General features: G+C 42.1%; 1 protein-coding gene across 4 annotated transcripts; it reads left to right on the top strand.

The window, feature by feature from the left end:
- Window positions 1-1,899: 1,899 nt before the first annotated feature.
- LOC306998041 (uncharacterized protein) lies at window positions 1,900-11,841 on the top strand. Of its 4 annotated transcripts, XR_013797496.1 has the most exons (5): window positions 1,900-2,023; window positions 2,235-2,331; window positions 10,414-10,686; window positions 10,777-10,892; window positions 11,534-11,834. XR_013797496.1 is itself a non-coding variant. In XM_079611777.1 (4 exons), the coding sequence occupies exon 1, from the start codon at window positions 7,287-7,289 to the stop codon at window positions 9,825-9,827; it is 2,541 nt and encodes an 846-aa protein (XP_079467903.1). In that variant the 5' UTR covers window positions 7,210-7,286; the 3' UTR covers window positions 9,828-10,234; window positions 10,414-10,686; window positions 10,784-10,892; window positions 11,534-11,840. The 4 variants fall into 4 exon arrangements, 3 of the variants coding, with proteins under 3 accessions (XP_079467903.1, XP_079467902.1, XP_079467904.1); XM_079611777.1 differs by lacking the exons at window positions 1,900-2,023; window positions 2,235-2,331 and adding an exon at window positions 7,210-10,234 and having other exon boundaries at window positions 10,784-10,892; window positions 11,534-11,840; XM_079611776.1 differs by lacking the exons at window positions 1,900-2,023; window positions 2,235-2,331 and adding an exon at window positions 7,210-10,234 and having other exon boundaries at window positions 11,534-11,840.
- Window positions 11,842-12,359: the final 518 nt, after the last annotated feature.

The following is a 12,359-nucleotide window of genomic DNA, read 5'->3' as shown; positions in this document are numbered from 1 at the left end:
TTTTCAGGTTATTTATGACAATGTGTAGATTTTTGTAGAAAATTACAGTGGAGTGAGGTGAAAATTTTCAGCTTTTTCCCCCAGTGTTAGCATTATTTGCAATGAAAGTTCAAGTTACATGGGTTGTGAGTGTGGTGTTGAATTTTATGACACTCTTGTTTCTCTGTTTCAGAATACTGTTTTCACGAATCCTTACTGCATTTTAAAGGTAAAGGTTTAATTAGGGACATGGCCACAAATACAAAATGCTTCAGATTTGGCTTCTTGATTAGAAAATAGTTATACAGGGTTCCCGCGGGGTCTTAAAAAGTAAAAAATTCTGAACTTTAAATTTAAGGCCTTAAAACGTCTTAAAAATGGTCAGATTTTCAGCCGAGGTCTTAAATTTAATTTAGTCAGGTGGTCTTAAAAAAGTTTTACCCTCGTTCATTTCCTGAAATGCTGGCCACAGAAAGTTATTACAAAGTAGCAAAAAAGTATCGAGTCGTAGCCTTCAAAGCGGAGCTGTAGCAGGGGTCTCCGACACGGCGCTCGCGAGCTCCAGTAGCTCGTGGCCTGATTGGCGGTAGCTCGCCAAGAGGCTGTTCACATATTGCGTCTTTTGCGCGCTCAAGTTTGTTATTTCAAATTTAGGCGCAAGCCAAGCGCACTCATATTAGAAGCAATGCGCCATTTTTTCCAGGCGGAGTGAGATAAAAAAAAAAAAAGCTCAAGTTTTCAGAATTCTGCAAGCGCACCGCAGGTCATGTGACAAGAACCAACCAATCCGCTTCATCCTTTCCGTAACAACATTGAAAGCTCAGTCAACATGAAGGATGGGGGTGCACCGTGCACCCAAACACTACAGGTGTTTTTCTCTTCTCCGTAAATAAATAATGGCTACAGCAAGCGTTTATCAGTGGTGGAAATCCATTAGCTAGCTACTAAAACTTCTTTGTCGTTGTGGAGAGCGCAGTGCATGGTTGCATAGCAACGACAGACGCAACGGGAAAATCGGACCAAATCTTACTATTAATAATAAAAGATAAGCTAATGTGCATTGTGAATGTCAGTCATTTATCTTTTTTTGATATAAATTATATAAAAGATTATTTAAAGGCTGAAATACGTGAGGTTTATCTTTTTATAAAACCTTTTTTGTCAAAACGTTATTTGAACTTGTACATTAGTAGATAATGTTGCAAGACACTCTTTTAAAATCTAGCCATCATTTTTTACGTTATTATTTTAATGTTTATGTAAACAAAAAGTGCATATTGATGCTAATTGTATTTGTTATTTGCTGGTTAATGCGTCATGTAGGTCTTAAATTTAAATCTTTATGGTCTTAAAATGTCTTAAAAAGGTCTTAAATTTGACTTACTGAAACCTGCACGAACCCTGGTTATAGTTAAAAAATGATCAGGATAAAAAAAAAGCTTTTAAAATAAAAACTGTTTTGTTTATGCAAGAAACTTTGGATGGCCAGTCCATCAGAGGTTTTAGGACGCATATTTGACATAACTTTGCTTCTTGAAAAGAATGTACTTCAAGAAAAAGACTCTTCTTGAGATAAAAAAAGATTCTTGAGATAGATATATAATTAATATTGAATAAGTTATGGATAGTTAACTCGAGTTTAGTCATTTTTCATTATGTTGTTATTGTTATTTTTTTCAGACTGACTGATCAGAGCACAACCTGCATCTTCTGCTGCACTTTTCTCCTTGGTTAGTATTAATATGGTTTCTTAAGCTGTACTATGACATTTTCATCACATCACCATAATTGTAGTCCCTGTGCTCTAATACGTCTTTCTGTTCTGTGTCTTTACAGGTTCCTTGTGTTTTGGCGTTTTCTGCAGAGAGCATTTAATTTCTCACCCCCGCTCCCCACAAAAAAAAAAAAAATATATATATATATTTTACAAGTTTACACAGTGTCTCTTTCATTGTTGTTTAACTGTTTTGTTTTTTCTTCCTGAGAGTACTACAGTTGTTATCTTTTCAGGCTCAACAGCAGTTACATCGGGAGACGTTTCAAAGTATGTGCCTATCAAAGGGAGAATGTCCTGTCAAAATGAATTTGACTAACAAATAAGTGTATTTTATTATGCATTACTTTTGAGGATTAAAAATAAATACATGGTTAATTTTGATGTTTTGAGTATTGAAAGTAAAATCTCTACTTTTAGAAGTTACCTAGTTAGATAAATTTGTCAACAATTATTATTTTTATCTCTTCATATTTTAAAGGATGCCGCGGAAAGGAAAGAGATCTCAGGCTCAACAAGTGCGTCGGCGAAAGGAGGACCTTGAGGATGAACAGACCAGAGCCTCCAGAAATAACCGGGTACTATTGATATCTGTGTCTTGGATTTCAACATGCTAATTTCAGGGCACCTTAATGTTTGGGACTAGGACTGTTATGATTCCTCGATTAAATTTGAGTGCTTGATTTGTAAAAAAAAAAAAAAAAAAAGAACAACCTTGATTGCAATTTACACCTTATGATTAAATCCAGCCTAGCGTTAGTTCTAGCTGGTCACTTTAGTCAAGCTCGCATCAGCTGTCTCTCAGCTCATTAGAAATCATTCTAATATGAATATATGCGGATTTGATGCTCAAAAAACATTGAGCTAATAAGTGTATCATAATTTACAAACACATTTTTTGCCTTTTTTTAAGTTTCTTTATAACTTTTCAAAAATGTATTTATGTCAAACACTATGAATTGTGATTTAAAATTTAACACAGAGCACTAATTTTGACCAGCAGCCTAATTTCATGAATGATTATTTACAGGTTGAACAGGCAAGCACCAGTGCAGCTGTAGCTCAGTTTTCGGGTAGAATGCATGCAGAAGGTGGTGATATTGCACCCAGGGTTTTGTCTGTGCAGGCATCTCATTGTCAGGGTGATTATAGGTATGACAGTTTCTCAAGAAATCATCAGTGCACCTGTGTTGCGTTGACATTTTTGGCCAACCAGAGTGAAGGGATTGCGTTCAAGATGCCTGACCTTGATAGAATTCTAGAGGAGGGAGATGCGTTATATGTCAGCATTAAATTGCAGCTTATTGCTGAAAGACAGTTTAATCGCAACCTTCTGACGATGGAGGAAATACCGTTGAGTGTTGCATCATTTAACCGGACACACAATGTGCTGAAGTCAGGAGTGATGATCGGATACCTCAGAGCCACAGGGATCCCTGGCACTGAAGAGTGGTGCATTCCACTCACTGAAAGACTGCAGTGTCTCTCCACAGATGTCAGGCATGCTTTGCTCATTGTTGCTCCTGAGTGTATTGCTGTGTTCAGAGACGGATCTGGACGGTACGGATACTTTGATTCTCACTCGAGGACTGCTGCAGGCTTGCCCCATCCTACTGGCCATGGAACTGCTGTCATGTTGACTTTCACCCACCTGAGTGACATGGCAGACAGAGTTCTCAAGATCTTCCAGGATCGTGGTGATGAGACCAGCTATGAATTCATGCCTGTATCTTTTGAAACAGAGCAACAGTCTGTCCAGATGCCTTCAACATCTGTCTGTGAACAGGTATCACAAATGATTTCAGCTCTACCAGAACCAGTAACACATGTTGGAGCCAAAGTAAATCTTGTTGGCTCAGGAGCTGAAAACCAAGATGTGGTAGATAGAACAAATAAGCACAGGAGAAGAAAAGAGATGCGTAAAACATTTACAATTTCAAAACAAGCTGGAGAACCTAAGGACATGGCTGCATCTTATGCCACCAGGAAACATAAAAAAAGGGACTGTGAGAGACGGAGATATGCCACTTCCTTGCAATACAAATCAAAGAAAAAAGAAGCAAATAAGGTAAAGTATAATCAAGATCCTCTCTTCCGAAACAAAATTAAACAGTATATAGTGAAAAGATACTCCACGGATACTGTCTTCCAGACAAAGATGAAAGAGTATACAAAGAAGAGATACAGTACAGATGCTCTCTTTCAGAGGAAGATGAAAGAGTATACAAAGAAGAGATACAGCACAGATGCTCTCTTCCAGAAGAAGAAGAAAGAGTACTTTAATAAGCGGTACAGCACCGATGCTCTCTTCCAGAAGAAGAAGAAAGAGTACTTTAATAAGCGGTACAGCACAGATGCTCTCTTCCAGAAGAAGAAGAAAGAGTACATTAATAAGCGGTACAGCACAGATGCTCTCTTCCAGAAGAAGAAGAAAGAGTACATTAAGAAGAGGTACAGCACCGATACTCTCTTCCAAAGGAAAATGAAAGCCTACATGGTAAAGAGATATGCAGGCGACCCAGAGTTCAGAGCACATCACATCCTGCGATGTACCCTGCACAAGACCCAGAAATGTGCTGCCGATGCTACATATCGCGTTTTTCATCGATTGCAATGCGCACTCAGGATAAAAAGGAAATATAGACCTTACATCCGTTCCAGCCAAGAAACACCCCAGCCTTTGGTTAACAAAGCGATGGAAAGTGCCATACATGCATTCCGGTGTAAGATTCAGCATGGCCCTACACATGTCTGCACAGTCTGCCACAGAGCCCTGTTTCCTAATCAAGTCAAGGTCTGTAATAGAACGAGATATGACAAAAACGTTCATGTTGCAGCGTCTTGCCTAACCGGGAAGTATGTTCACGCTTGTGATAGTGCCTGCTCAGGTTCCTGCGTAGTACCGGAAGAGAGAAGACAGGAATGGATTTGCCACACTTGTGACAACCATCTTAAGAGAGGACAGATGTCTTCAATTGCAGCAGCTAACAAACTGGAGTTGCCACCAATCCCTGCGGAATTGGATGAATTAAATGTCCTTGAGCGTCAACTCATTGCAAAAATTTTACCATTTGCAAAAATAGTTTCATTACCCAAAGGACAGCAGAGAGCAGTACGTGGTGCCGTCGTGTGTGTGCCCTCTGAGATGGAGAAGACTGTCAACTCTCTGCCAAGACCAAGAAGTGAGGCCCAGCTGCTGCAGGTGAAGCTGAAGAGACACGTTAAGTTTAAAGGATACCAGCAGTTCCAGACTGTGAATATGCATAACGTGCTTGCAGCTTTATCAAAGCTGAAAGCAATGCATTCAGAATACAGGGATATCTCCATAAGAGAAACTGCTGTATTTGAAAGTCCCCTAGACGAGGAAGCTGACGTCTCTGAAAGTCACCTAGACGAGGAAGCTGATGTCTCTGAGAAGCAACAAGAAGTCGATGTTGCTGAGCAGGATGAGCAACAAGTTAGCGTTGAGGAAAAGGATGAGCTTCGACCCGGCCTCACATTAGACACGTGCATGCAGCCGCCCGACATCGGACAGGAGATCTTGTCGTACGGTGAGGGAATATTTAGTATCGCACCTGCACAAGGACATAAGCCTGTTGGATTTTTCAAAATCCCAAAGCTGGAAGCCATGGCGTTCCCTGTTCAATTCCCCACTGGACAGAATTCCATTGACGAGGAAAGACAAATTTCAATATCTCCCAGTATGTATTTCAACGCGAGATTGTTCAGCGTGGACACGCGTTTTGCAAAAGATCAGAGTTATCTTTTCTTTGCACAGTTTGTAACGGAAACGCACCTGGCTAGAAACAGCATGTCTATCCAGTTGCGAAAAGGCAAACCTATTACAAGAGATGGCCGGAGAATTTCCAACAGACTGCTTCAAGACAACCGGGAGGTTGAAAGATTGCTACACAACAGAGACGCCACACGGTTCATGCAACCACTGAGAGGCACTCCATCGTATTGGGAGAAAACTTTGCGAGATCTACAGGCTATGATAAGACAGTTAGGAGCCCCTACGTTTTTTTGCACGTTCAGCGCAGCCGAAATGAGATGGCCTGAAGTAATAACCGCAATCAAGGCCCAACAACGTGAACACGTCGACTTTTCCGAGCTTGACTGGTCGACGAAGTGTGAAATCCTCCGAAGCAACCCAGTCACTGTCATGCGTATGTTTGAGAAACGGGTGGATGCGCTAATGACTCATCTGCTTTTGTCGCCAGCCCAACCCATTGGTGAAGTTGAGGACTACTTTTACCGAGTGGAGTTCCAAGCTAGAGGAAGCCCACATATCCATCTTCTTGTTTGGATAAAGGACGCACCCGAGTTTGAACAGGACTCTGATGAGGATGTTTGTAACTTTATCGACCGCAACATAACCTGCCGGTTGCCCGATTCCTCGGCTGATCCTGAGCTTCACCGGATCGTCACAGAGGTCCAGCTTCACAGCAGGAACCATTCAAAGTCCTGTAAGAAGGGAAATGTACTGTGTCGATTTGGGTTCCCCAAACTACCGGTGTCTAGCACCAAGATCACTCGTCCGCGACCACAGCGTCCTGAAGAAGAGGATGACACGGACACTTCTCCATCCGGAAGCTGCATGTTTGCGTCTAAAACCACACAACCACAGCGTCCTGAAGAAGAGCACGAGGAAGCACAAAAGCAAGCGGACAGAAGGAAGTTGAGACAGGAAGCTGCTCGAAAGGCAATGAGCGAAGCCAGGACCAAACTCAAGCCGGTGTGGGATCTGTTGAATGACCCCCAAGCCTCCTTTGACAGCTTGTCAGAGCTACTGACAGCGTGTAAGATGTCCATCGAGGATTACAATGAGAACGTCAAAGCATTGTCCAATGCCAACGTGATTCTGCTGAAGCGTGATCCAAAGGAGTCTTGGGTGAATGGATACAATCCCGATTTATTAAGGGCATGGAACGCCAATATGGACATTCAGTTCGTTCTTGACGCTTTTAGCTGCGTTATGTACATGCTTTCGTACATTTCCAAGCCGGAGAATGAAATGGGCGATTTACTTAAAAACGTAATCAAGAGTGTGCGCGAGACGAACGTTAGCGAGGAAGATGAGATGAAGCAGATAATGCAAGCCTACTCCAAACACAGGCAAGTTAGCGCTCAGGAGTCTGTGGCACGAACATGCAGCTTACCGTTGAAGAAGTGTTCACGAAGTGTTGTGTTTCTACCGACGGATGATGACGCGCTAAAGATGAGTCTTCCCCTTAGTGTCCTACAAAATAAAAATCCAGATTCAGAGGACGTCTGGATGTCGGGGATGATCGATAAATACAGGGCAAGGCCTCAAACGCGTGATTTTGAAAAGATGTGCCTGGCAGATTTTGCTTCGGAGTGCCGCATCGTGTATGGTCAGCAAATGGAAGGCAAAAATGTTCACCGGCTGCTCAACGGCATGGGTTTTTTTCAGAAAAGAACGTCTGGGAAGGCTGCAATCATTAGGTTTGCACGTTATTCGGAGAAAAAACAACCCGAAAAGTTTTACTGTAGATTACTAAAGCTTTATATGCCGCATCGGACCAACGAACAGCTTAAACCTCCAAGATTTCCAACCTACGAGACGTTTTACAAAGGTGCATCTGTGGAACTACCTTCTCACCCTGGTTTGCTGTTTCCTGTCTGTGCCATAGTTCAAGCGAACAAGGAGAAGTTTGAAAAACACAGTGACGAGTTGGACAAGGCATTCGATCAGCTGGAACGGCAAGGACCGCCTGAGAACGCATGGAACGCTTTTGCACCTGAAGTAGAAGTGGATCGCTTGGAGTGCGTCGCCGAACGACAAGACATCATTCCGGATGATGAGGACGTACAAGATGATATCCCAGAATTCCAGGTTCTTGAACATGGAGACGGGGTCGTGCCACGAATAGAGGCACCGCAGATGAGTGTTGAATTTGTCAGGAAGTTGTTCAGAAGTCTCAATGAGACGCAGGCAGCCATATTCTACACGGTCTGCCAGTGGTGTCAGAAGCGTGTGTGGGGTCATAATCCAGAACAGTTTTTCTACTTCGTGTCAGGTGGTGCTGGTTGTGGCAAATCGCACGTCATCAAGTGCATATACACGGAAGCGACCAAGATTCTGCGACAACTGCCTCGACTACGGGAGGAAGGGGATCTCTCCGTGCCTACGGTGCTCTTGAGTGCGTTTACTGGAACGGCCGCATTCAACATTTCCGGTAAAACACTCCATTCCATTTTGAAACTTCCAAGGAATCTGAAGCCACCGTATCAAGGACTTGGAAATGCCCTAGATGAGCTTCGAGCAACACTACGCGACGTGGAGATTCTTATCATCGATGAAGTGTCCATGATTTCGAAGGATCTTTTTGCCTACATCAACTGGAGATGTCAGCAAATCAAAGGCAGCAAGAAACCTTTCGGGGGAATCTCTGTCCTCGCCGTGGGCGACTTTTATCAACTGCCACCTCTGGGTAAAGCCAAACCCCTCTGTGTGTACGAAGAGGATGTCCTGGACTTCTGGAAAGACCATTTCCAAATGGTTACTCTCTCCGAGATCATGCGTCAGAAAGAAGACTTGGCTTTTGCCCAACTTTTAAACCGCATACGGGTGAAGCAGAAGACCGACGACCTTGCCGAAGAAGATCGAGCTTTGTTGCTCCAGGCAGTGAAGGACCCCAAAGACTGCCCGTGTGATGCACTGCACGTATTTGCCACCAACAAGGAAGTCCACAGACACAACACTGAAACAATCCATGCTCTTCACACTGACATCATTACCATCGATGCCGAAGACTACAGGAAAGACCCAAGAACGGGAGGGATGAAGAGACAAACGAGGCCCGTCACCGGTAAAAAGGACGACTTGCCTGACACCATACAAATTGCGTTGGGAGTACGCATAATGGTGACTAGGAATTTGGATGTCGAGGACGGTCTATGCAATGGGTGCTTTGGGAAGATTTCTCGTATTGTCAATAAGACAAAAGATGGAATCGACACCGTACACATGCTAGGGCTTCAGCTCGACAATCCACATGCAGGGAAGAAAAACCGCAAAAGGGTGCAAGGTGAAGACGACGACTGTGTGTACATCGAGAGATCCGAAGAAAGTCTGAGGAAAGGAGCCGTTCGTCGACAATTCCCCATCAAGTTGGCCTACGCCTGCACAGCTCACAAAGTCCAAGGCATGACGTTGGAGAATGCCGTGGTTTCACTGAAGAAGATTTTCGAGCCGGGAATGGCCTACGTTGCCCTCAGCAGAACGACCTCGCTTCGTGGACTACACATCACGGACTTCAGCGAAAAGAAGATCTATGCCGATGCTACAGTCACAGCATCGTTGGAAAACATGACGAGAGCATCATTCGAAGGAATCATGCCGCTTTTACAGCAGGTTAGGGAAACCAACTTGGATCAAACGCTGAAAATAATCCATCACAACACAGAAGGACTGTCATCACACATCGAAGATATCCGATGCCATCACGAACTGCTTCTGTCGGATATTCTTTGCATGACGGAAACTCACCTGACCGGGTCACTCATGACACCCCACGTCCAACTGGAAGGGTACAACGCATTTATGCGAAACAGACATGTCTCCTACTCGACACACCAAGAAATTGCACAGAAAGCTGGTGGTGGAGTCGCAATATATTGCAAAGAGCATATTTCTGCTCAGCCTAGGCAGTTTATACAAGATGTGACCGATCTGGAGTATGTCGTCATCAAAGTGGATAGCCCGATCAAAGCAACGATCGCTGCTGTGTACAGGCCGCCACACTACGGATTTGAAGAGTTCTCGAAAAACTTGAAGAGTCTGCTGGATTATTTGGACATCGTGGACGAACATCCAGTACTAATCTGTGGAGATTTTAATGAGGATCACCTCAGCGCAGGGAATAAAACTGTTCTGGAATTGTTCCAGTCTAAAGGATACACGCAACTGATCACCACAGCAACAACCAAAAAGAACACTCTACTGGATCATATATACATCTCTCATCCGGATTTGTGCCTTCAGTCAGGTGTCTTGCATAGTTATCATAGTTATCACAATCCCGTGTACTGTATTTTGCGTAAATGAGTTTTTGTGATGGACCGGTATTGTTGTATGTTGTGGTAGCTAGTATGCCATACGGAACCGTTTGCCACTGCATCCGCTACTAATGACTACAGTGGGGCTTCCGCGGCCTTATACAAACGGTTGGGCGCGTATGGTTGGGTTGTTATGCCATACGGAACCGTTGCCAATGGACCTGGATTCATGACATCAACGGGACTTCGACAGCCTTCATCAAACGGGTTGGCGCGTATGGTCGTGTTGCGGTTAGATTGTGGCGTTAGAGATTGTGGTTAGGTCATTTTAAGGGTTTATACCACTGAGCTACGAGGAAGGAGCAACGTCAGCAGCAGCAGCAGCAGCAGCAGGAAGGACAGAGGACTAGTGTGACAGCTCCAGGGAGGACACAGACAGTCAGTGCAACAGTGGCAGTAAGTTATAAAAGACAAGGGAAAGAGAGAAGTAGCAAGACACCATTGTAATGTTTGATTTTGACCTTATAACATACATTTTAACTTGAATTGATGTTCAATCTACAAAATTTGTGACAATCTGTGTGGGATATGCAGTCCCCTGCTATTCTATGATTGATATGTGCCCTTCTGTAAAGTTGCAGGAAGAATTGGGAGACCATAGCAGTCCTGTCTGGATATGAGTGTGCAATTTACCTTCTAAAGCTAAGTGTTACATTTTTTTGCTTTAGCTGTGTACTACTGCTTTGCATAACCGCGTTTTAATGGAAATGTTATATTTGAATCTCTAATTTTGATTTTTATGTTTTTCATGAACCAGCCAAATGAAGTGAGATTGTCTGAGAAGATCACGTGTGCTACATCAATGACGACGACGAGCTGGATACCAGATTATGTGTCAATTTCTTTCCGTAAGTTTTATTTCTGAGTTTGTTTTTAAATTTTTATTAGTATGGGTGTATTCGTGATCCCATTGTTCATTTATTAATTTCATTGCCCAGAGAACAGGTCCAAATATCTATGGCATTGAGGACAACTCTGAAGAATGAAGAAGCAGAGGAAGAAGCAGAGGACGAAGCAGAGGAAGAAGCACACTGAGGTCAATACTACTGATAAGGTGTAGTATTTCAGTGCATTTTATTATACAATTGTTTCAGGGTTTTTCCCGCGTCAAATGTCTTCGTTGGTGGCCAACAGACACTGTTGTCCTATCTTGCTCTCTTATTTTAAAAAAAGAGCAGATTTTACCACTGGATTTCATAATTTTGTTATATAATCATATTGCTATTAAAAAGTTAAACTAAAAATAATAGAATCAAAAGGTTTATTTTAACTAATAGTCTTTATTTTCTAACATATAGCTAACAATTGAATAAAATGAACAGCTAGCTAACAACAACTTGCTATGTGCTTTATGATATTAATCACTCCAGTATGAACTTTTTGACAGTTATTTATTTTAAAAACTGCTGTTCACTGTTTATTAATGTTAGTTCACTGCATTTACTAATGTTAACACTTACAACTTTTGATTTGAACAATGTACCGTATTAGTAAATGTAAAAAATCACTAACAAAGATTAATAAATGCTAAAAAAGTTAAATGCAGGAAAAACCATGGGTTTTGTTCAAAGATGTATGATTTGATGTAAAAACTAAAGGCTTACATCTGACCCATCAACTATGCTGCTCAATAAGTAAACAATTCAAATAAATTCACTAACATTATCATATATGTTTTATCTCCTCTGCCCTCAGGATATCCAGGGAGACAGATGCGTGCCATTCAGCATAGAAACACCAGAGACCGAGTTCACCTGAGCGCAGATTGAAACCAGCTTCTCCTGAGCAAACCTGAGAGACGGTCTGCGGGTGGAACTCCAAAGTTGAAACCAAATGTCTTTTTAAAGACAACAACGGCTCTTTTCAGAGCTACCCACTCCTTCAAATAAAGAGCATTTTTACAAATGTATTCACAACAAAATTCTCAGCACTATAGGCTAAACTAGTACATAATAAATAAAAAATATATATATTTATAATCTTAGGGGTAATGCTTTAAAGATAATTTTAATACAAAGTATATCTATAACTAGTACAACACTAGGATCTAATCCAGGGATGGGCAACTCCGGTCCTGGAGGGCCACTGTCCTGCAGAGTTTAGCTTCAGCCCTGATGATAACTCACCTGCCTGTATCTATCTAGTAATCCTGAAAACATCGATTGCCTTTTTCAGGTGTGTTTAATTAGGGTTGGAGCTAAACTCTGCAGGACAGTGGCCCTCCAGGACCCAAGTGGCCCATCCCTGATCTAATCCATTGGCTGGGTGGAATTTGACACAACAGGCATTTAAAAAAATATTTTCAATAAACATTTGGTTAATTGACACACACTGTGTTTTTGTCTTTATTGAATGTTATTGAAAGTTAGTCATCATTGACACATTATGAATATTTTCTTGTGAACTTCAGAGAAGATCCAGGTATATTCACAGATGGTTCTTTTAGATGGTAAGTGGTCGGGTAATTTAAAAGTTTACATTTAAATGAGCTTTATATACTCAACATTTATAAAATCAAGAC

Source organism: Phoxinus phoxinus (genome assembly GCF_949152265.1).
Source record: "Phoxinus phoxinus genome assembly, chromosome: 5".
Lineage (NCBI taxonomy): Eukaryota > Metazoa > Chordata > Actinopteri > Cypriniformes > Leuciscidae > Phoxinus > Phoxinus phoxinus.
Note: the sequence above shows the minus strand (reverse complement) of the source record. Positions and strands in the feature narration are given on the sequence as shown.

Excerpts from the sequence above, each read along its gene's own strand:
- LOC306998041 (XM_079611778.1), top strand. The coding sequence starts at position 7,287 with ATGCCGCATCGGACCAACGAACAGCTTAAACCTCCAAGATTTCCAACC.